This window comes from Camelus bactrianus, chromosome 10, assembly GCF_048773025.1.
Source record: "Camelus bactrianus isolate YW-2024 breed Bactrian camel chromosome 10, ASM4877302v1, whole genome shotgun sequence".
Lineage (NCBI taxonomy): Eukaryota > Metazoa > Chordata > Mammalia > Artiodactyla > Camelidae > Camelus > Camelus bactrianus.
Genome location: NC_133548.1, coordinates 44,565,812 through 44,586,370, shown reverse-complemented (window position 1 = coordinate 44,586,370; position 20,559 = coordinate 44,565,812). Strand labels below are relative to the sequence as shown.

The 20,559-nt window shown below is 44.6% G+C and overlaps 1 protein-coding gene across 1 annotated transcript in view; it reads left to right on the top strand.

Annotated features, from left to right (window-relative positions):
• Positions 1–7,727, top strand: part of DNHD1 (dynein heavy chain domain 1) — a 70,084-nt gene extending 62,357 nt beyond the window's left edge. The window contains 11 exon segments of the mRNA XM_074372473.1: positions 1,889–2,167; positions 2,393–2,545; positions 2,723–2,901; positions 3,032–3,994; positions 4,195–4,381; positions 4,556–4,678; positions 4,765–4,966; positions 5,736–5,827; positions 5,991–6,140; positions 6,362–7,149; positions 7,341–7,727. Of these exon segments, the coding sequence (XP_074228574.1) occupies positions 1,889–2,167; positions 2,393–2,545; positions 2,723–2,901; positions 3,032–3,994; positions 4,195–4,381; positions 4,556–4,678; positions 4,765–4,966; positions 5,736–5,827; positions 5,991–6,140; positions 6,362–7,149; positions 7,341–7,694 (3,470 nt within the window). The 3' untranslated portion in view covers positions 7,695–7,727.
• The last annotated feature ends 12,832 nt before the right edge of the window (positions 7,728–20,559 follow it).

Here is a 20,559-nt window from a genome sequence, read left to right as displayed (position 1 = left end):
CCAGAAGCTGGGGTTGGGGGTTGCACTGGTAAAAATAATAGACATTATTCAATACAGTAGAAAGTGTATAATAAAGTGGTCTGTACTGTAACATGGGTTCTTTAAGCAGATTCTAGGTCAAATATCTGTCCTTTGCTAGCTGTGTGACCTAAGGCAAAGTATCTCATCTCTCTAAGCCTATTTGCCAACAAAATTAGGGTCTTAATTATACCTATCTCATAAAGTGTTGAATTAAGATATTTCATGTAAACAGAGTTCACACAGTTTGTAATATATACAAGTTCTCAAAAATGTCAGTCATTATTACTACCAATTTATTACTGCTACTATTATTAGAGTCTATCCCTTGGCTGTCCAGCATGACTTTCTGTTGTGCCCATACACCATTACAAAAATGTCCATTATACAACTATCACATGTGTAACTATTAATTAATTTACCCCCTCTCCAATAGGAGACACTGCGAAGAAACATCTAACCTTCAGAACTCTGAGATAATAAGTTTCTGTTGTTTTAAGCCACCATACATGTATTAAATTGGTTTTTATCCCTTCGAGCATCATGTCAGAGTTGCTCTTAGCCATTTCTGTCCTCTTCATCAGGAAAACAAAAGATCTTCCAGAAGTCTGAATAGCCAAATGTGGTAGGCAGAATTTGGCCCCCATGACCTTTGTCCTCTGGTGTTACTCCCTTAATTATGTTATGTTACATGGCAAGAGAGGCTTTGCAGATGTAATTAAGGTTGCTAATCAGTTGACCTTGAACTAGAGGTATTATCCTGGATTATCTGGGTGGACCCAAAGTAATCACATGTGCCCTTCAAAGAAGGAAGGAAGAAGGGGCAGTGAGACAGATCTGAAGCACAGAAGGACTCAGTGAGCCATTGTCTGGCTTGAAGATGGAGTGGGCTATAGGGAAAGTGTGAGAGGGGAATGAATTCTGTCAAAAACCAGTAAGCCTGGAAGAGCACCCAAGTCCCAGATGAGCACTGCAGCCCCAGTGATTCAGCCTTGATTTTAGCCCAGTGTGACCCTGAGCAGAATGTCTGGTCAGGCTTCTAACCTACCTGAGAGATAATAAATGGGTGTTGTTTTAGCTGTTAAATTTATGGTAATTTGTTAAGCAATAGGAAATGAATACAGCAAATTGTGGACCTGGAAACCTCCACTTGCCCACTTCTTAAACACTTAATTTTTTAAAAAAATTTTTTCTTTGGGAGTAATTAGGTTTATTTGTTTTTTTAATGGAGGTTGGGGATTGAACCCAGGACCTCGTGCATACTAAGCATGAACACTACCACTGAGCTATACCTTTCCCTTTAAACACTTAATATTTTAAAAAATTCTTAAGATTCTTAAGTGTCTTGACACATAAATATATATATTTATCTTTTACAGCTCCTCAGGAGAGGAGACACAGGAGAAGGGGGCTGCAAATGGCTGTTGGTCAGCCAACCACCTATGTCCACAGCACTGCCCATGACTTGGCTAATGCCACAGTTTATGGCCTTTCTCTTACAGGTTACTACTTCCAGGCATGGATCTCTATGCTACGATGACTCTTGTAGTTGTTAGTGACAGAATTAGCTTAGGCAAAACGAGCAGTGCACTGACTCTTCTAACTAACCCTTGCTTGGTGCTTGCTGGGTGCCTGCTGAGTGCTTTCTCTTCTTCTTTCAAGTCATCGTCCCAGTAACCGTATGAGGCTGGACTCACTAACGTCAACTCCATTTTGCAGCTGAGGAAATTGAGTCATAGTGAGCTTAAGCAACTTTCCTAAGGTGTCTTCTCATGGACCTTTCTTCATGAGCTGAGGCCTTGGGTGAACGGGATTCCCCAGAAGCCTGAGTCCCCCATCCTGAGAAGAGATCCTCTTCTTTCTTCCACAGGGAAGGGCTTCAAGAGAAATCAAGGAAAAGAGCCTAAGGAGGAGGACACGGAAGAGGAAGATGATGATAGCGATGAAGAGTGTGAAAAGACAAAAGAGCAGGAGGCAGAGGAAAGGGGAAATGAGGAGGAGCAAGAGGAGAAACAGGAGGAGGATGAGGAGGAGGAGGAGACAGAGAGGCAGGAACCTGTGACTCAGTCCCCGCCCCCTCCCCACCTCCACATCTTCTCCGGCTCTGACCCAGAGCTGGGGCCTCAGCTCCGGGAGGCAGCTGCCAGTGGTAAGAGCTGGCCCCGTCCCCCCAGCATGTCCCTGTGGCCCCACAGACCTCTCACATCCCAGTGTGACCTCAGCTCCCACCTTCGCTCCCTAACTCTGTGGAAGAGCCTTGAGGGAACCCACCTCTCAGTCAGCGGGGAGCTGGACGGAGCCAGATTTTGTCATGGGGGGCTGAGGGGCCCAGGTGCTGGCATGGTGGTAGGGTGTCTGTGCCTCCGCCTCGCAGGCCAGCCTGTGCTGCTGACCAACATGGAACTGGGCCTCGAGTGCCCAGAACTGCAATGGCTACTGCAGCGGGAACAGCTGAGCCCGCCCCAGGTGCAGCCTGGCTTCTGTCTCTACCTGAGCACTGCCCTCCGCCTCAGTGCTCTGGAGAAAGGTGAGGCCCGGCGGGTAAGTTGCCAGCACACCTTTGTGGACACACGAGGGCCCTACTAGCTTCACTCATTCTGGCCCAGAGAGGGAGCAGGACCCTAGCGGGGAGCCACCCTCCCTGTGCCCCCCACCCCTGGCTGTGCCAAGGGGAGGGGCTCAGTGTGTCCCATGTGACTTCAAGTGCTAGGCTGTGAACTGCTGAAGGGGCTGAATGTGCTGGATCTGGGCATGAACATGGAAATCCTGGAAGAAGAAATGCTGCATGAAATCTTGTGTGTAGAGTGTCCCGAGCTCGAGAGCCACTGGCAGGACCTAAAGATCAGATTCCTGGACACCTGGGAAGCCGTGGAGGCTGCTGAGGTGCGTGGGGGTCCAGTCTACAGGTTGGGATCAGCTTTGTAGGGACCAAGGTGTGGGGGTGGAGATGAGTGTCACTGACCGGGGACTTGTGGGAAAGAGCTGGACCTGTGCCACCAGAGCCTGTTTGCAGGAGCGGCTGCTGACGATGCTCCTGCTCCAGAACTCGAAGCATCAGAAGCCAGCCAAGTTCCTGCGGGGCATAGTGAGGGCCCAGGCAGGCCTGTGTCAGCTGCGTGTCCACTGCGAGGAACTAGAGGAACTGAGGCTGCAGGAGGCGGCATCGTGCACACCCTATCGACGCGTGGTCTGGCACGGAATGGCCATTGTAAAGGCTCTTAGCCCACTACAGAACCTGCTGCCGCTTTTCTGTGTGAGTCCAGAGAACTGTTTGGCAGCCACCAGACGGGCTCTGAATAGCATGAAGCGTGAGATTCATCACAGGGAGGAACTACCCTGCCACCTGCTGCAGCTGAAAAGACAGCTGACCCGCCAGCTTCTGGGCAGTGCTGTTGCTACACTGGGCCTGACCCAAGTACCCCTGGTGGGTGCCTTGGGTGCCTTGGCTGTGCTGCGAATGGCAAGGAAGGCACCAGAGCTGGAGAGGCTGGCGCTTTGGCCTGGACTGGCAGCCTCTCCCAGCACAGACCACAGGAAGTTAGTCTCAGGCGTGGCTCGACCGGCCTGGCTAGGGCCGAGAGCCTGGCATGAATGTGGGGTGTTAGAGCTGCTGCCCCCATTTGCTGGGCTGTGTGCGTCCCTGGCAGGCCACTCTAGTGTTTGGCAGGCTTATCTGTCACTGCCATCCACAGTGCTAGGGCCTGCACCGGGACCTGGGACTGACCCACTCAGCCTCCTCCAGAAGCTGATCCTGTGGCGTGTGCTGCGACCTGAGTGCCTGGCCAGTGCCCTGGCAGCCTTCACCACCAGCATCCTGGGCCGGCCCCTGGATGAAAACCTGGGTACCTCCACCATACCCTTTGAACAGAGTCAGGCTACTCAGCCCGTGCTGATCTTGCTGCCACCACCTGGTCACCCCACTGCCTCCTTGCATCCCCTGACTGTCATCCAGAAACTGGCTGCCAAACATGAGCAGGTCTGCACCCAGCCTCTCAGCCACAGAGCAACCGAACTCCTACGGGCTGGGATGGGGTGTGGGGCCCCCCTCCCAGCGTTCTCATGGATCTTTCTGGATTACTCAGGGACTTTTGAGGTCATCTGTGGCGTTACTCTGGGTCCCTTGGGTCACCCTGGGATCACTTTGATTTACTCTGCCATCTTGCTGTTTGTCCCCAGGGGCAGAAGCATCTGGAGGTGATAGCTCTGGGCTCTGAAGCCTGGGACCCGGTCTCAGCTGTGGTGGGCACTCTCCGCCAGGCTATGCATAAAGGGCACTGGCTGGTGCTGGAGAACTGTCATCTGATGCCTCACTGGCCGAAAGAGCTGCTACAGCCCTTGCTGGGGCTGTTGGATGGAGCCAAGGGTGGGTTTGTTGCCTACAGATGGCTTCTAGGACCCTGTCCAACACCTGGTCCTGAGCTTGAACTCAGGTCCCATGGCCCTTCTCCTGGCCCCCTTGTATTTGACTCCTGACCCCCTAGGTTTGTGTCTGACCCTTTACCCGGTGACTGATCTCAGCCCTATGTCTGACCCCTAGTGGTCTCGGACCTGGAGTTAGAACTGCCTTTAGCTCAACAAGTGAGCAGGAACGTGGCCACTGTCCACCGAGATTTCCGTCTTTGGCTTATTGTGTCTGCAGAGGCTGTTGCTTCCTTACCAGGTGAGGAGCTTCCCCCACAGGCTCTCAGATTAGAGCAGGGGAGGGCAACTGTACTGTGCTGACTCTGCACTCTCCCTCCTCCCCAGCCATACTGACTCAGCACTCCATGCCTGTTTTCTGGGAACAGTCCCTGGAGTTGGGCCACGTCTTGGTGGACAGCGTGGAGCTAGCCCAGCAAGGACTCAGTGTGCAACCCCCAGCCAGGGTGCTGCCTCTGCTCCTTCTACATGGCCTCCTGCTACACCGGCAGCTCTATGGAATGAAGCTGCAGGCCCACAGGGGGCGCTGGTGAGGGACCCCACCCATCTGGCTCTGTCAGTCACTCAGCAAACACTGAATATTTTTCACACTCTGGGATTCATCTCTGGGGAGCTCCAAAATGTGAGGGCAAGGCAAGGGTAAGTCAAGGAAGGCTTCTCCAAGGGCTTTAGGATCTCCCTCTGAAGTGAGTCTTAACAGCAGAGGCAGATCAGGTGGTGATGGGGCCCTTCAGAGCAGAAGGAAGTAAGCTCAGCAGGAGGGAGAAGACATCAGTGTAGCTGAGGTAGACATGCTGGCTGTTGAGTAGGCACCATGGCAAGGCACCTTATTGGATCCTGAGGACAGTGGGAAGCACTGAAGGATTTTAAGTAGAAGAAACATGATCCTCTTGTTTGGAAAGATCAAGCTGGCTGCAGTGTGGAGAGTGGACCAGACAAGGCAGGCCTGGAGGCAAGCAAAACAGTTTTAGGAGGCTCTGGTCTTCTTGAGGAACGAGATGGTGGTAGCGGTGGTAGGGACTCATGTAGTCACAGTGCAGGGAGAGAGTATATATGGGGTGAGGCAGAGGGAGGAGTCAAGGATGGCTCCCAGGCTTCTGCCTTGGACAACTGGCTGGTGTGGGGTGGGGAAGATGATTTCAGTTGAAAGGAAGTTGTATTTGAGGCGCCAATTGGTGATGACTGGTAAGCCCTCATGGGTCTGGAGCTCAGGAGAGGTTTGGGCTGGAGAGAAAGATGTTTTAAGTCCTCAGCATATAAATGGTTTTGAGGCCCTACTTCCTGCTCCCTGCCCCCAGGAGTCAAGTGACCCTGACCCAGGCCCTTCAGATCCAAGACCAGCTGTGGGCCAGCCTTAGCAATCCCAGGGCCGCCATGCAGGAGCTGGCCGGTGAGACTCCTTCTGTCCCCCATGTAGTCATCAGCCCCCCAGGGAGAGCCTGGAAAAGGGTAGGGGTGGGAGCACAGAGATGGGGACATAACTTACAACTTTGGTTTGGGAGTTGGTGGAAACTGGAGGGACTGGAACTGAGGGGCTCTGACCTCATCCTCAGCCTCGGTCTTCTATGGGGGTCCAGTGGGAGACAACAAGGACAGGGAGGCCCTGACTAGCCTGACGCAAGCCTGCCTGGGCCCCAGCAGTGGGAACTGGGCCCAACCACACACACCCCAGCAGCTGCTGGCCACTCTGATGCCCAGTCCAGGTAAGCTCCAGTCAAGTATCTGTGTTGGGGGTGGGAGAGGGGCAGCATAGTTATATGCCACCTCACTGAAGGGCATATGAACAGAGGTATCAATAAAGGTGTAGAAGGGTACAGTAATCACAGTTACCGAATGATGGCTTAAAGTGTCAGGGAAAGGCCTACTCCCTTGGCAAGGTGAGGAGAGGCCATCTTGTCTCTCACCCCTCCCCTCCACCCCCAAGAACTAGGGGAGTTGGATGCAATGGAAGAATGCAAGGCTCAGATGCACCTACTACCCACACTGCCTGAACCCCGGATCTGCGGACTGAGTGCTGGCTCCCAGACCTGGCTGTGGCGACGCCAGAGTCGCGCTCTCCTGAGCGCGCTGCAGCGGAGTTCACCCACATGGGTTCCAGCGGCCTGCGGAGGCTCCCGGCGCGCTGAAAGGCGTCTGCGGCAACGCCTAGTGCAAGCCAAGCGGAGGCTGGAGTCACTGCAGGCTCTGCTGACCGAGACCATTTGCCAAGATGAGTCTGGCGCCGGGTGGGTGGAGCTGGGGCTGAGTGCGCGACGGCCTCTGGAGGGCTTCCTCAAGGCGGAGGTGCTGGAAGTGAGCCAGCTGGTGGGCGCGCTGCAACGGGACCTAGATTGCCTGTTGCAGCAGCTGAAGGGCGCGCCCCCGTGCGCCTCCCGGCGCTGCGCGGAGGTGGCTCACGCTCTCTGGGCTGGCCGCCTACCCCGGCCTTGGCGACCCCATGCGCCTGCCGGGCCGCAGCCGCCCTGGCAATGGTTGCGACAGTTGTCGCGTCGTGGGCAGCTGTTGGTTCGCTACCTGGGTGTGGGAACCCAAGTACCAGAGCGCATCTTTCACCTATCAGCCTTTTGCCACCCGCGCCGCCTGCTGCTGTCACTGCGTTGGGAGGCTGCCTTTGCTGTGGTCGCCCTGACGAATTTCCCTGGTTGTCAAGGCTCTAGCTCCAGTCAGCTCCCCGACAGACGTCAGGAGCTGAGCAGCCCTCTGCACCTCCAGGTACCTTCGTGCTGCCCCTTCGTTTCCAATTCTGCCCTTCAAATCCCTGATTAAGTCCCTGATTACACCCTGCAGTTACCCACATTGCCTCTTCTTGGTTTTGCCCCTTCATCGCCCCATCTCCTTCTTTGATCCAGCTCCACGACCCCTCAGCTTCCTAGCCTTGCCTGACCAGTTTCTGGCGCCTCTAGGTGGTGAACGTCCCCAATCCCACAGTACCAGAGACGGGGCTGCTGCTGATTGGGCTACAGCTCCGGAATGCCGAGTGGGACCCACTTGCAGGGGCCTTGCAGGACAGTTCCTCCCGTCAGCCCAGCCCTCTGCCTCCCGTCAGCGTCAGCATCAGTGCCCAGGCCTTGGGGGCCAACGACCTGCCCCCAGCAGGCCTGGCTGTGTATTCCTGTCCTGTGTACATGGAAGGGCCCCTTGGCACCACCAGGCTGCACAGCAGGAAGATCCTGATGCACCTGCCCCTGCCCACGAAGCTCAGCCCTGCCACCTGCGTCCAACGGAGGGTCCACGTGTGCAGCCCACCCCTGACCTGAATCCTCAGCCAAAATAAAGGTGGAGTGATTTGATGACAGATTTCTGAGACTTAGAAGGAATGTAGGGTGTGTGCACACCAAGAATGTGACACAGAGGGGAGAGCACAGTGTGCACAACAGAGAGAGGTCTGTTCACACTGAATGGAGGAGGGTGTGTGCCTGGCAGCTAGGGAGAGGAGAGTGTGGGTACACTGGGGACATGGCCAGGTATCAGTCATGTATCCAAGGGGCTAGGCAGATCTGGTGATGGCTAACACACACGGTCCTGAGTCCTTGCCCAGCTCTTGACTGTGCTCTCAGCACTTGTGCTAAACCCACAAGAGACATTTTTAAAGGGAGAACATTAGAACTCCCAGATAATTTCTTCTGGCACTTAGTGGTATTGTTGGGAATGCCCCAGTCCTGCCCTACCAGCCATCGCCTTCCCTGGGATGGAATCTCTGAGTGAGTCACACACACACACACACAAACACACACAAAACAAAACAAAAACAAAGTAAGACACAAGGTCCTGTGTTCATTCAGTGATGATTTATGAGTACTCCTCTGGACCAGGTGCTCGTCCAGGCACTGATGAGGTGGTTCTAATGCCAAGAGATGAACAATAAATAAAATGCCAACATATAAATGAGTTAAATTTGATTATTTTTAAGTGCTATAAAGAAACTACAGTAGGCTGATGTATTAGAGTGACTAGAGGAGAGCAGTTAATCTAGTTTGGGTGGTCAGGGAAGCCTTGCTGACTATCTGAAAGGGAGCGATTTGAAGATCTAGGAGTGTTTCAGGGACAGCCCTCAGTAGATGCCAAGGTCTTGAGGCAGAACAGCCTTGGGGCATTCAACGAACAGAGTGTGTAGCTGGACCACGGAGAGAGGGGCAGAGTGGGCCAAAAGGACGCAAAGGTATATAGAAAGGGAAGGATCACATATAGCCTTTTCAGGATAATGAGCTTGTATTTTTTTAAACTGAAGTATAGTTGATTTACAATGTAAGTTTCTGGTGTACAGCACAGTGATTCATTATATATATATATATATATATTCATATTCTTCATTATAGGTTATTACAAGCATTTGAATATAGTTCCCTGTGATATACAGTAGGTCCTTGTTTACCTATTTTGTATATAGTAGTTTGTAGCTGCAAATCCCAGACTCCTAATTTAGTCCCCACTCCCCCAGCTTTCCCTTTTGGTAACCATAAGTCTGTTTTCTGTGTCTGTAAGTCTGTTTCTGTTTTGTAAATAAGCTCATTTGTGCCATTTTTTTAGATTCCACATATAAGTGATATATGGTATTTGTCTTTCTCTGATTACTTTACTTAGTATGATAATCTCCAGGTCCATCCATGTTGCTGCAAATGGCATTTTTTCCTTCTTTTTTATGACTAACATTCCATTATATTTATAATGGAATATATATATCACATCATCTTTATTCATTCATCTGTCAATGGACATTTAGGCTGTTTCCATGTCTTGGCTATTGTAAATAGTGCTGCTATGAACACTGGGGTACATGTATCTTTTTGAGTTAGAGTTTTCTCTGGACATATGTCCAGGAGTGGGATTGCTAGATCATATAGTAAGTCTATTTTCAGTTTTTTAAGGAATTGCCATACTGTTTTCCATAGTGGTTGCACCAAACTACATTCCCACCAGCAGTGTAGGAGGGTTCCCTGTTCTCCACACCCTCTCCACCATTTATTGTTTGTGGACTTTTGAATGATGGTCATTCTCATTGGTGTGAGGTGATACCTCATTGTAGTTTTGATTTGCATTTCTCTGATAATTAGTGATACTGAGTATCTTTTCATGTGCCTGTTGGCCATCTGCAAGTCTTTACTGGAGAGATGTCTTTTAGGTCTTCTGTCCATTTTTTGATTGGGTTGTTTTTTGTTACTGAGTCGTATGGACTTTAGCTTGTATTTTTTAAAAGCATAAGGAGGAATCTATTGGAGACTATTAGGTGGGAAATGATCTTTTTCAAAGATCACTGTGACTTTTCTATGGTGGGTGGGTGGGTGGATGGATGGAAGGAATCCAGAGTAACAGGGAGGAAGATTTGTCTGGAGACTTTTGAAGTAATTCAAGTGAGAGATGATGGAGTCTGGACCAGGGTCATAACAGTGGAGATGAAGAACTGATGGATTTAGGACATACTGTGGAGGCAAAGCCAGAAGAACTTGCTGATGGACTGAATGTGAAGAGTGAGTGAAGGGGACAAGTCTAGGATGACTCCTAGATTTTAAGCTTGAGTAACTGGGTGAATCATGGTGTCAGCTGAGACAGGAAATGTGAGGGAGACAGGTTGGGGGTGGGGAATCAGGAGTTCCGCTTTAATATGTTCAGTTGTTACTAGCTACATAACTGCTTGCTACCCGAGGGCAAACCTCTCTGATAAAAGTTCAGTTAGAGTACAGCAGAGCTGAAAGCCAACACCAGCTCCCCAGCTTGCCCCCACGTATCAAAACTTACTAAGTACAACTTAACTTCCCTCGCTGTCTGGCTAGGTACAAGCTACACCGTGGAGGAAATGCAAATGAAGCACAGACCGAGTATCGGTGCACAACCTCCTCACAGTCACCCGCTTGCTAGTGACTGCGGTGCAACCATGTCCTTTAACAAAAGGCTGAGCAAAGAGGCAAAAACTTGCACTTTCCTCAGAAACCCCTCCCTTTTCTTTTCCACAGTCAACCAGGGGCACGGCTGTTCCTTCAGGAGAAGAGATTAGCAGAGTATCAAAGAAGTCCTTGTGGGTAAATGAACCCCCTGTCCCTACGTACCGTCACTACTATTTCCCCCAGCGGGAACAGGGAACAGCAGTGATATACGAGTAAACTGGTTTGTACAGAATGTTTTCTACAAATCCACATCATTCTCTAGACCGAAATTTACTCTTTTTTTTTCTTTTACCTAGCGTTTCTTTTTTTTTTTTTTAATTTCAGCTTTATTGAGGCATAACTGACTGAAATTCATTCTTGAATTATGCCCAGCACATTCTGCTAATAAACTCAGGCAATTACAGATTATAAGTACCATATGACAGCATAGCTCAAATACAATAACTGCATCCAATTTCACTGTTGAAACTGTCTACCAGATAAATTAAAATCTCATTAGGAAAGTAAAGTGTCAAACAGTGAAAGGAAGGAAGAAATAGACACATGGCAAAGGGGAGAAATATGTCCCATCCTGTCCTGACAGATGGGGTAGTGGGAGGTGAACGAGACAGGGAGGGAGGAAAATGACCAAATCAAATCGACCTGATCTGGGACTTTGGGATGGAGCAGTCAACTGAGGTACTGAGGGCAAGGAGCCTTTTGCCCTTTTCCCTACTGGGACTTCAGAAGGGAACTGCCCTGCAGCATGGACTTACTGTGGCCCCAAGAGCATTAAGAAGGCAGAGAAGCATGGACAGGAAGAAGTGTCCCTTGATCCCTACATGGTGTGGAAACTGAACAGAGAACTGTTAGGTTCAGTGGAGTATGAGGCAGAGAATCACTGAGGTCTGCAGCACCAAACAGAGTTATTGAGAGGAAGCCAAACTGGCAGGGAGGTGGGGCACAAGGCCCTGACAGCTGAAAAAGACAAGACTCCAAATTCATCAGCTTCAGAAGCAAATGTTGGCAGGACACCCAAGTGTGGAACTGGGCCAACCATACCCAGAGGACTGCAGCTTGTGCACACCCAAGAACAAGTATTAGGCCAGGGGACCCCTTCCTTTTGGCATCACAATGCCACATAAGCCCTCCTCTCCATACCCTGCTGACACGTTGGAGAGGAGCAAAGTAGAATGCTCAGAATTTGAAATCCTGAGCATGTATTTCAAAGAGAATAAACGAAGCCTAAAGAGACTGAGCCAAATTTATTTCTAGCCTCTTCCACTATCCAGTGGAGTTGAGGATGGGAGTGAGATTTGTGAGGAAAATCAGATCAGTAATTGAGAAAAGAGCTAAATTTTATTTGCATATCCAAATTTCTGAGGATATCTGTGGTCCTGCTCTGCACACTGTATGCACTAATAATCCAACGACCAAAAACCTCACTGACGTGTGCTCTGTAGCTCAGCTGATACTCATGTATATATTTTCAGCTTTCAGTCTAATTTGAAATCCTCATTCAGAAATAAGATATGTGGGGGAAATGTCTGAGACAAGAAAAAAAATAAAAAGTGCCAGCTTCGCCCACTAATGCCTAAGAAGCCCTGGTAGCTCTAAGACAGGAACTATTATTCCATTTTACAGATCAGGAAACTCAGACACTGGTTCAGTCGGTTATCCAAGATCACAAAGTCAGAGCTAGTGTTTCTCTCTCTCTCTTTTTTAAACTTTATTGTATTATTCCTAGCTTTAAAACAATTCAGTCTGTAGTTACTACAACAAAATAATACCTGGGTCTTATTTTAGGTGAAGTGTACTCTTACTCAGGTTTCAAGTTCTTCCTCTCCTTGGCTGACTTTTCTCACTTGGTGAGAGAAGACTGGACCCATTTTAGACCATGTGCCTGTGAGCTTGTGCTTGAGAGCTGGGCAAGGAATGGCATTTGAGTAGGAGTACTTTTAAAAACTTCAGGATGACAAATCCTCTTGGACGGTGCCCAAGACAGCACTACTTTAATCTGAACTTTTTCTGCTTGAAAGAGTATAGTCAGCATCCAGTACAGTTGTACTGGCTGTCCCCGAGGATCTAAGCCATCGATCAGAATAAGGATGCCAGTGCACCCCACTGAGGATTGCTTTCTCCAGCTGTGTGAGTCGGGGGAAGGAGGCCCCTCTGTGCTCTTAGACAAATGATTAGCCCATCCCCGGGCAGCGTGAGCCTGCTGTTAAGACTGGCTGGTGCCAGCACCGGAGGTAGTGACATGGGCCTTTTGAGTGTTTAGTCTTTTTAGACTGAACTGGCTAACCCATTTTGGGAAGCAGATCCTACATGCCATATAGCAGGTGCTGAAGTGGTCACCTTCAAGTCAGCTGTCTCCTTTAATCTTTTTAACAATCTTGTCAACTCCCCTTTTTGTACTTTTTAAATTGAAATATAGTTGATGTGTAATATTATATAAGCTACAGGTGTACAGTATAGTGACTCACAATTTTTAAAGCTCATACCCCATTTATAGTTACTGTGAAATACGCAGAGCCAGTTTATGAATCCACGCATTTGTCTCCAGAACCCATTCTCTCTACGACATTCTGTTGCCTCTAATGTAACAAGTTAGGCAGACAGTGGAAAACAAGAATTCTCATGCACTGTTGGGAGATGGGAATACTGGCGTACTCTGGGGAGCAATTTAGCAGCACTTAATGAAAATCAATTAAGTACAGTATGTCCTTGCAGTTCCGCTCCTGGGTTTATGTCTCAGAGAGTCACACGCAAAATGAGCTGGGAAGTGTTCTGTCCTACTCCAATCCTCCTCTGTCAGATACGGGGTTTGCAAATCTTTTCTCCCAGTCTGTAGCTTCTTATCTTCATAGGGTCTTCCACAGAGCAAAGGTTTTAAATTTTGATAAATTCCCAGTTTACCATTTTTTTTTGCCTTTATGAATCATGCTTTTGACATCAAGTTTACAACTCTTCGCCTCACCTTAGATATCAAAGATTTTCTCCTGTGTTTCTTTTCTAAAAGTTTTATCATCTTATATTTTACATTTAAGTCTGATCCGTTTTGAGGTAGTTTTTGTACAAGGTGTGAGACTAGGTCAAGACAGATAACGATTTATATATGTATGTGTGTACGCAGTTATTTTTGCCTGTGGATGTCCAAGTTCTCCACCTCCATTTGTTGAAAAGGCTCTTTCCCCCATTGAATTATTTTTGCGCCTTTGTCAAAAAGCAGTTGGGCACAGCTGTGTGGGTCTGTTTCTGGGCTCTCTGTTCCATTCTATTGATTTATGTACCTATCCTTTCCTCCACCAATACTGCAGTCTTGATTACTGTAGCTACAGAGTAAGTCTTGAAATTGAGTAAACTGACTCCTCCTACTGTAGTCTTCTTTTTCAAAACTGTCTACGAATTGGAGTTCCTTTGCCTTTCCATATAAATTTTAGAATAATCTTATTTATGTCTACAAAAAAAGCCATGCTGGGGTTTTGGTAGGAATGTGTTAAACCTCTTTACCCATATGGGTACACAATTGATACCTTTGCTATGTTAAGTTTTGCAACCCAAGAACATGGTATGTCTCTCCATTTATTTAGATCTTTGATTTTTTTCATCCGTGTTGTACAGTTTTTAGCATAGAAGTCCTATAAATGTATTGTTATGTTTATAGCTAAGTGTTTCATTTCTTTTTGAGCAAGTGTAAATGGTATTTTAAATTTTAGTGTCTACATGTTTATTTCTAGTATATAGAAATACAATTAATTTTTGTGTGTTTATCTTGTTTCTTGTAATGTTGCTGAACTTACTATATTCTAGGAATTTTTTGTAGATTCCTTGGGATTTTCTGTGTAGACAAACATGTCATCTGTAAATAGGGACAGTTTAATTCTTGCTTTCTGATCTGCATGTCTTTTATTTCCTTCTCCTATCTTACTGCATTAACTAGAACTTCAAGCCCTGTACTGATATAAGAATGGTAAGAGTGGAGATCCTTGCATTCTTTTCAATTTTAAGGGGGAAGCATTAAGTTCTTTTTTTTTTTTTTACCATTAAGTAGATTTTTAAAAAATAGACATTCTTTAAGCTGAAGAAGTTCTCCTCTATTCCTACTTTTCTGAGCATGATGGTTGTTGAATTTTGTCAAATGCTTGTTCTGCACCAACTGATGTAATCCTGTGATTTGTCTTCAGCCTTTAAATATGGTGGATACATCGACTGATATTCTACTACTGAACCAGCCTTTACGTCCCTGAAGTAAACTCCATTGGGCCATGTTATATAATTCTTTTTTATATACTGCTGGATTCTTTTTGTTTGTTTTTGTTTTGGGGAGGAGGTAATTAGGTTTATTTACTTTTTAATGGAGGTACTGGGGATTGAACCCAGGACCTCATGCATGCTAAGCATGCACTCCACCACTGAGCTGTACTCTCTCCCATATATTGCTGGATTCTATTTGCTGGTATTATGTTAAAGATTTTTGCATTTCTATTCATCAGGCATATTGGTCTGTATATCCTCTCTGGTTTTGGTATTAGAGTAACGGTAACTTCTTGAAATGATGGGAAATGTTCCCTTCTATTTTCTGAAAAATATTGCATATAATTGGTGTTATTTCTTCTTGAAACATTTGGTAGAATTCCCCAATGAGACAATCAAGACCTGGAGAATCCTTTTACTTGGGAGTTTTAAAGTTACAAGTTTAAATTCCTTTAATAGTTACAGGGCTATTTATTTATTTCATTTTGCATGAACTGTAGTATTTTGGTGTCTTTTGAAAAATTGTTCCATTTCAACTAAGTTGTCAAATATACATGCACAGTGTTGTTTGCAGTATTTCCTTATTATCTTTATGTATTTGTCTGAACAGGTAGTGATACTTGTTGTTTCATTCCTGATATTGATAATATGTCTCTTTAGTCTTGCTAGAAGTTTGTAACATTATTGATATTTTTAAAGAAACAGCCCTTTGTTTAATTGATCTTCTCTATTGGTTTGTTTGTTTTCAATTCCATGGATTTCTGCTATTACCTTTATTATTTCCTTCCTTCAGTTTGCTTTGGATTTTTCTCTTTTCCCCTCCTAGACTATTGAGATGGAAGATATTATTATTCATTTAAGACTGTCTCTTTTCCAACATACACATTTAGTGCCATACATTTGGTGCTGAGCAATACTCAGTATTACTGTAGCTATGTCTCACAAATTCTGATACGTTGCATTTTCATTACATTCGATGTATTTTTATATTTCCCTGTGACTTTCTCTTTGACCTATGGATTACTTAGAAGTGTACTGTTTAGCTTCTGTTTGGAAATTTTCCTGTTACTGATTTCTAGTTTGATTTTTTTGTGGTCAGAGAACATATTCTATATGATTTCAAATCTTTAAAATTTGTTGAAATTTATTTTATAGCCCAAGATACGCTGGTGATACGTTCCATGGGTATTTGAAAATGATGTGTATTTTGTTGGTGGAGTAATCTATAAATGTCAGTTAGATCCCACTGGTTGAAGGTATTGTTGAGTTCTATGTATTTGTCGATTTTCTGTCTAGTTGTTTTACCAGTTCTTGAGAGTCTCCAACTGCAGTTGTAGATTTGTGTATTTCTCCTTTCGGTTCGATCAGTTCTACTTCATGTATTTTGCACACTGTTGTTTGGTGTATATACATTTAGTGTTGTTGTCTTCTTACTGCATGGACCCATTTATTATTATATAATGCCCCTTTTATCCCTGTCAGATTCTTTTCCTCTGAAGTCTATTTTGTTATCATTGTAGCCACTCCTATTTTTTGACTTGTTTGTATGATACATCTTTCTCATCCTCTTACTTTTAATTTGCCTATACATTTATGTTTAAAGTGAGTTTCTTGTAAATAACACATATATATAGTTGGGTCATTTTTAAAAACTCACTCTGCCCATGTCTGTTGTTTAATTGGTGTATTCAGTTCAGTAACATATAATGTAATTATTGATATACTAGGGAGTAAAGCCACCTTTTTTTTCTTTTCCTGTTTACTCTGATTTTCATGTTTTCTTTTTTCTGCCTTCTATGAGCTAACTGACTATTTTTAGAACTATTGAGTTATTTATACTGTTTCTGAGTTTGTATCTTTATATAGCTTTTTAGCAGTTGCTTTATGTATTAACATTATATTCATTACTTAACATGGTTTACTGGTGGTGTCATTTTACCAGTTCAAGTGAAGTATAGAAACCTTACTTTCCTTTATCCTTCCCTGTTTATAATTGTCTTAACTCATTTAGAACCACATCAGACAATGTTATAAGTTTTGTTTCAACCATCAAATACAATTCAGAGAACTCAAGAGAAGGAAAGCTGGCTGTATTTGCACACATTTTTGTGCTCTTTCATCCTTCCTGATGTTCCAAGGTTTCGTCTTTTATCATTTCCTTTCTATGTGGAGAACTTCTTTTAGCCATTCTTTTAGGGTAGGTCTGCTGGTGACAAATTCCCCTAGTTTTCCTTTATCTGAGAATATCCAAATTTCCCCTTCACTCCTGAAGGATATTTTCACTGCTGGTTCTGGGTTAAGAGTCCTTCTCTTTCAAAATCTGAAAAGAAAAAAAAAGTGTGCCATTCCCCTATAGCTTCCATGGTTCCTGATAAGAACTCTGCTCTCATTCAAATTGTTTTTTCCCTTTTAGGTAAGGTGTCATTTCAATTCCAGCTGTTTCAATTTTTTTCTTTAGTTTTCATAACTTCAATTATGGTACGTTTTAAATTGGTTTCTTCCTGTTAATTTTGTTTGGGGTTCACTTGCTTCTTGAATCCATATGGATTTCTTACCAAATCTGCAAAGTTTTCAGCTACTTTCCATCCAGCTACATCCTCTTTTTCATCTTCTTCTGGGCCATTAATGACACAATGTTAGATCTTTGGTTCTAGTCCCACAGGTTCTATCCATTTCCTTTAGTTTATTTTCTCTCTGTTGTTCAAATTGAGTAACTTGTATTGTCTTTTTTTTTTCCTTTTAGTTATTTATATTTTTCAGTTCTAGAATTTCCTATGGTTCTCTCTTGTAGTTTCTGTCCCTGGGAAGGTTCCCTACCTGTGTATTCATTGAGGCCGTATTTTCCTTGAATTTCTTACACATATTTTCCTTTCATTGTTTGGATACATTAAAAACAGCTTCTTTGAATGATGTGACAGCTAAATGCAACATCTCAGCCCCCTAAGAGTCAATTTCTACTGAGTGTCTTTTACCCTGAGTAAAAATTACTGTCTAATTTCATATTTTAATAATTATAACAAGGTATAATTAATTTCCTATTTATTTGCATGTCTGGTAATTTTGGTTGAAAACTGGATATTGTGGGTAAGTTGTTAAGTTTTCATTCTGTTATGTTCTAAAGATTTGTTGTTGATGTTGTTATAGAAGGCATTTTGGGGTGGGCTCAAAATGCAAATTTTATATTTCCTGTGTTGAGCACGCAACAGTTGATCCATCTGCTTAGTGCTCTCGGCTTCCAGCGGCTGCTTTTTTAGCCTAGCCTCAGAGCACCTCACCTGCGTTTACATAGTTCAGACACTGGCCAAGGATTTGGGCAGGTCTCGGAGCTCATCTCCTCTACAGTCCTTTGGCTTCTGGGATTTTCCTTTTAAATTTCCAGCTGCTCTCCATTGCCAAACCCTGTCTTTTGACACTGCAGCTGCCACCCATGCTGGATATAAACCGAAGAATGCACTCAGGCAAAAAACCAGCAAATTTGCACATCTAACCCAGGGCATCTCTTATCATTCAAGGAATAGACTGTTCACTGGATTCTGCAGCTTTTTTTTTTTTTTTTTTTTTTTGCTAGGTCCACTTGAGTCTCCCCTGTACATGTGTAATTTAGTGGTCATCCAAAGACTTGGACAGTTTAGGTCAATAGTTTGGTTTCACCCCTTACACCACTCTCTCTCTTTCAGGATTTCGGCTCTTAAATTTCCAGCTGCTTCACCAGCCTTGAATTCTGTCCTCTGCTATTTTGAGCCAATAAGGCTGTGGTTTTCTGCCTTTGGAACTGGGGGATAGGGTGGGGCTGGAAAATGGGGTGGGGAAGGAAAATCTTCAGACAGAAAGACCACAAAATCACAATTCTTACCCATTGCAGCCAAAGTCTTTCAAGGGTAAACTCTCCTCTGCTTTCTGCCTGCTTTTGTTCACTTTCCAGGACCTTCAAATAGTTGTTTTTCAGTCTGTATTTTGTTCAGATTTTAGTGTTGTTAATTGTGGGATAATTGGCCTGACAAATTAACTTGAAATCTGGAACCAAGACTCATATATACATTCTCAAAAGAAGATTTAAAAGAAAATTCTTCCTGTAATTTTTTGTAGTCACACAGATTTGGATAATCTAAGTGTCCTTAACTAGAGGAATGGCTTTGTTAAATGTTCTAAACAGACACGTGTTGGAACACTCTAAACAGATGTCAGATGCAAGTGTGTACTAGATCCCACGGAGGCAGTATGAAGCAAAACAGATGATTCCCTGCTCTTGGAATTCACATTCTAGTGTGGTGAAATACATGATAATTATATAAACAAGTACGTATGTCATTTAGAAGATGGTGATGAGCTCCCTGAAGAAACACTAAGCATGATAAAGCAGTGGAAAGTATCAGCTAGAGAGCGAGACTCTTTGATACACTGACATTTGAACAGAGGCCTGAATAAAGTGTGGAAGTGAGCCATAAAGATATGTGTGGAAGTAATATCTGTGGAAGTAGGTGAAGTAACAGTACAACAGGCCCGAGGCAGGGGCACGCCTAGAATACTCAACAAACAGCAAAGCAGACAGTGCAGCTGGAAAGGTGTGAGTGAAGGGGGCAAGTGTTAGAAGAGAACTCACAAGCACTGTGTGGAGTAGAAAAAGGAAGCTTTATAGGAAGATACCATTTACGTTCCCTGATGAGCACAGATTAAAAAGTCCCACACAGGGGGGAGGGTAGAGCTCCATGGTAGAGGGTGGTGCCTACCATGCACAAGGTCCTGGGTTCAATCCCCAGTACGTCCATTAAAGAGAAATAAATAAATAAAAACCTAATTACCTCCCCACCCCACCCCCAAAAAGTTAAAAATAAATAAAAGCCTTTAAAAAAAAAAAGTCCTACACAAAATATCATCAAACTGATTTCATCAATATATAAAAAGGAAATAATCAACTAAGCATTTTACTCCAAAAATTCACATATGGAAATAAACCTTTTACTTGCTACACTGACAGAATTTTTACAAAAGATAAGATTATCTCAATTCAGAAGCAGCATTTGACAAAATTCAAAATCCAATTCATGATAAAAATAACAGCAAATAGAACACATTATTAATCTGACCATTAATTAGACTCTCACATCAAAATACCACACCCAATGATGAAATACTGAAAGCTTTCATTCAAGTCTGAGAATGATTCAAAGACTTCCACCAACACCTATTTTCTTGAACATAATGATGGATGTCCTGGCCAGTGGAATGAGCATGAAAAAGAAATAAATGATACAGAACTGGAAAGGATGAAATAAAACTGATATGATATTCAGAGATGATATGAGTATAATATATGTGGAAAATAAAAGAATACAGATAAGTCATTAGAATCAATCAGTAAGTCAGGTTATTTAGCAAAGGTGTTGCTCCATGGTCAACACATAAAAAATTGGTTATATTTCTATATACAAGGAAGCAGAAAGTGAAATTTCTAAGGATCCTATTTGCAAGACATTTAAAAAAGAAACAGTAAATGCCTAGGAATAAATCTAACAAAAGATGGGCAAGAAGACTTTTGCACATAAATCTATAAAACACTACTGACAGCAATCAATGAAATGGAGCACAAAGACCACAGAATTGGAAGCCTCAGTATTACAAATATACCAATTTGTCCCAAACTAATCTAGCATGAGGAAATCCCAGCAGGGTGTCTGGGGAACTTGACAATCATAGAAATGCAAAGGGCCAACAATAGTCCTTTTGGAGAAGGAAAGTGTGTGGGACTTGTGGTACCACATCCTAAGACTTCTTAGAAAGCTACAGTAGTTTAAACAGTCAGGCGTTGGTGCGAAGACAGACGTACAGATTAGGATGCCCAGAAACAAACTCGTACATACACAGAAAAATACGGAGAGGTGGACAGCAACAGGAAAAAATTTTTTCCAATGAACAATTTTGGGTTAATTGGATATCTTAAGTGAAAATAAAATTAAACTTGGCTCCTATTCTAACCACACAGAAAAATCAGTTGCACATGGGTTGTAGA